Source organism: Propithecus coquereli, unplaced genomic scaffold, assembly GCF_000956105.1.
Source record: "Propithecus coquereli isolate 6110/MARCELLA unplaced genomic scaffold, Pcoq_1.0 Scaffold126, whole genome shotgun sequence".
In the NCBI taxonomy this organism is placed as follows: Eukaryota; Metazoa; Chordata; class Mammalia; order Primates; family Indriidae; genus Propithecus; species Propithecus coquereli.
This window is the reverse complement of record NW_012136747.1, coordinates 1,829,722-1,833,306: the sequence shown is the minus strand read 5'-3', so window position 1 is coordinate 1,833,306 and position 3,585 is coordinate 1,829,722. Positions and strand designations below refer to the sequence as shown.

Genomic DNA, 3,585 nt, shown 5'->3' with positions numbered 1-3,585 from the left:
ACCACCACACTTGGCTTTCGCCTGACCTTTTGCTACAGAAAACTGAGCTCCAAGAAAACTAACATCCTAGGAAGAGAAGATACCCACCTTTGGTGTGTGACGCACCATCCCCTGGGAACACGTAGGCATCCTCCAGTTTGGTGATGTCAAACAGACAGATGCAGAGTCCCACGTTGTACACGACCTGTGTGCATAGGTACACAGAGTGACTCTCAGGCCCACTCCCCAGGCGGTCTTTCCTGAGCCCCTCACAACCACAAGCAAGCCATGATTATCCCGCTCTTCAGGTGGAAACAAGTCAGGGCTCTGCTGGAAGTAACCACGGCCAGAAACCTCAGGAGGATGCAGAGCTCTGGAAAGAGCAGGGCCTCTGGTGACAAGACAGATCAAGGTTCCAAGGCCAGCTTCACCACTCACTGTGTGACCACCAAGGAGGTCACTTCTCCTCTCTGAGTCTCAGTCTTCCCATCTGCAAAAATGAAATACCAGGCTCTAGGGCTGCTGAATAAAGGGAGATAATGGATGTGAAACCCTATCCTAGTGTCAGGCTCACACGCTAGAGATAACGATCACCGGGGATCCTGGTTATTCCTAGTGAGAATGGCAGGGAACCCTCGTTAAACCTACGCTTTCCCGAAGTCCCCGCTGGAGCTCACAGCTTAGCATCAGAACCACAGCTCGTCTCCATTATGCTCACATCTCAGTCACACAGACACGGCCACGGGGACCACAGCCGGCAGAGTGACACATGGCCAAGGCCCTGAGATTGGGCAGAAATCCCATGCCCCCATCCCCAGACCATAGTGTTCCAAATGACTGGCTACTCAGTGTCTGCTTATCTGCCACTAAGTCATCATCGCCCGATTGTAAACCTTGCAGGAACTGTCCAGTGATCACTGAGAAGCTTGGAGAACTCGGAGCTGGGGCCAGACCTCACCAGGATGAGGCCAGAGTCCAGGTGGCTTTGGAAGTACAAGGAGAACTATGCCCTTTGAGGGACCACAGACTCCTTCCGTGTGGCCTCCCCTTAAATGATTCAACGATTCAAATAAAGATTTGTCTCAATAGGACCTGTGCCCCAAAGGGATCACACTTCCCTCTTGGACTTTTCATACCTTCTCTCTCCATGAGGTCATACCTCATCCCCCATAGTGCCCCTCACCTTCTACTTCACAAAGTAACCAGAGCCATCAGCTGAGGACCCCATGAGTTCTCTCCACCACCTAACAACCCCCGAAACTGTACACCTTCCTCCTTCAACCACAGCCTTTTTTTTTCTTTTTTTAAGCAGAATCTCACTGTCGCCATGAAGAGTGCAGTGGTGTCCTCATAGCTCACAGCAACCTCCAACTCCTGAGCTCAAGCAATCCTCCTGCCTCAGCCTCCCGAGTAGCTGGGACTACAGGTGTGCTACAACCTAATTTTTTTTTTTTTACTATTTTTTGTAGAGATGGGGTCTCACTCTCACAGAGGCTGGTCTCGAACTCCTGAGGTCAAGCAATCCTCCCACCTCAGGCTCCCAGAGTGCTAGGATTACAGGCGTGAGCCACTGCACCTGGCCAACCGCAGCCTCTTTTGAAGGAACCTGTCTCATGTCTAAAGCCAGCCAGTCTTCCTCTTTCTGGCTCCTTCTCAGCCCGTCACCTCCTGCTGCTGTACAGACGAAGACCAGCACCCTGACTACGAAGTCCCACAGGGCTGTGTCTTGGCCCCACCCACTCGTCCAACCCACTCCTTGCCCCCACTGTCCAAAGGGTCAGGCACTTTCCACAGGGCCTTTGCACACACTGTTCCCTGCCCGTACAGCTCTTCTCTCCACCCAGCCCCACCCACCCCAATAGCAATCCACTGGTTGGCTCCTCCTCACCATCAGATCTCAGCTGGCCATCTCAACAAAGCTGCCTGCCCACTCCTTCCCCATGAAGGGCCTTTCTTCCGCAGGTGTGTGAACACCTGTCCTTCATAGGACACTGCAGGGCAGACCTGGTCTGTTTGATTCATTCAATCAACAGACAATTAAGGAACTCTGTGCCAGGCTCTGGCTCAATGTGGGGATACTGCAGGGAAAAAGATAAGGTCCCTGCCCTGGTAGAGAGGGAAAGAGAAAAACAGTAACCAAGTAAACAAACAAGAAAATAAGAGTGTGGTAAGTGCTAAGAAAAGAGAGTGACATCACACAGAATAACTGAGGAGGGAGGGTTACTCCAGAAAGGGCAGTGAGAAGGCGGCTGACCAGCTGACGGTAAGGGACTCAAGCGTGGCAGGAGTGAGTGGATAAACCTGACGGTTAACTCTAAACTACTAGAAAGGTCCATGTTCACAAAAACAATGCATAGTTGGTAGGACAGCAACATTTTATCCCCATTTTACAAATGGAAGCTGAGGCCCACAGCGAGTAAGTAACTTGCCTGAGGTTGTAAAGTAATTTGGAAGTGTGGAACCTAGCAGTTCCCAGTTACAACGCCCTTTTTCAAGCCCATCCTCTCTTTTGATCCCCTCCAACATCCTTCGACCCCCTATACCCTTTCACGGTGAGGAAAACGAGGTCCTGAAACATTAAGCTACTTGCCCAGCGCCAAGGCTTGGCACGACCAAAAGGCCGAGCCTGCAGCAGCCGGGTGGGCAGTGCTGGCTCCTCCCGTGCCAAGGCCGGCCCGCCAGCCCGTAGACCCAGTACCTTGTTGGCCAACTTCTTGTTCAGCTCCTCAGCAATGGAGTCGTTTAGCTTCCTCTCAAACTGCCACGGGGGGATCCGCACGGTGTCCACCATCTCCACGAGGACGAACATCCCGGCCTGCGCTGGGGGCTCTAGGAACCGGAGGGTCAGTCACGCACCAGGGCCTGGGGCGCTGGGGATCCCCGACCCCCCTGGGTCCCGTCCCAATCGCTGAGACACCCCAAGCTAGTAGTGGGCTGCGCAGTAGGGTGTGGGCCGCCCGGTGCGGGCCAGGCTCCGCTACTGCAACAGGAGGAAACAGGCCCAGCGGCAGGAGCTCTCGGTTCAGCGCTAGGGGTGTGCACTTCTGCCCCGCCACGCGCCCGTACCACTCGCGGCGCACCGCACACAGCCGCGCCGGCTCGCAAGGCTGCGGGCGAGATTCCGAACCCGTGGCTTCCGGGGAGCCGGCCAATAAGAAACCTCTGCCCGCCCCCCTCGCGGGGCGGGGCTGCCTACGGGCCCTTGCGCGGGGCGGGGGCGGGGCCGCCTCCTCCAGCCGGCGCGGAGCCGTGGGCCCGACGACAGCGCCTCCTGGTGGCTAGGCGACCTCCTGGCAATCCAGGCCAGGTGGTCTCTAGCCTGCCCTGTACCCTCCGCGCTGGTCTCAAGCCGTCCTCTGCACAGCAGCTGGAGCCATCCTTTGAAAATGCAAGCGCACATTAGCACATCTTTTAAGTAAAAAGAAAAAAACCCGCAAACGTGTACAGTTGTCAAAACTAATTGAACTCAACACTTAAGATCTTCGCATTGGGCCCGCGCGGTGGCTCACACCTGTAATCCTAGCACTCTGGGAGGCCAAAGCGGGAAGGATCACTTGAGGTCAGGAGTTCGAGACCAACCTAAGCAAGAGGGAGACCCCCCCCCCA

At 55.2% G+C, this 3,585-nt stretch overlaps 1 protein-coding gene across 1 annotated transcript in view; it reads right to left on the bottom strand.

The window, feature by feature from the left end:
* POLR3H (polymerase (RNA) III (DNA directed) polypeptide H (22.9kD)) overlaps positions 1 to 3,081 on the bottom strand; it is a 22,948-nt gene extending 19,867 nt beyond the window's left edge. Inside the window, exons 1-3 of the mRNA XM_012638109.1 lie at positions 3,046 to 3,081; positions 2,678 to 2,808; positions 88 to 184 (exon numbers count right to left, since the gene is read on the bottom strand). Coding sequence (XP_012493563.1) covers positions 88 to 184; positions 2,678 to 2,788 — 208 coding nt within the window. The 5' untranslated portion in view covers positions 2,789 to 2,808; positions 3,046 to 3,081. The remainder of the gene's footprint in view (positions 1 to 87; positions 185 to 2,677; positions 2,809 to 3,045) is intronic.
* Between the last annotated feature and the right edge of the window lie 504 nt (positions 3,082 to 3,585).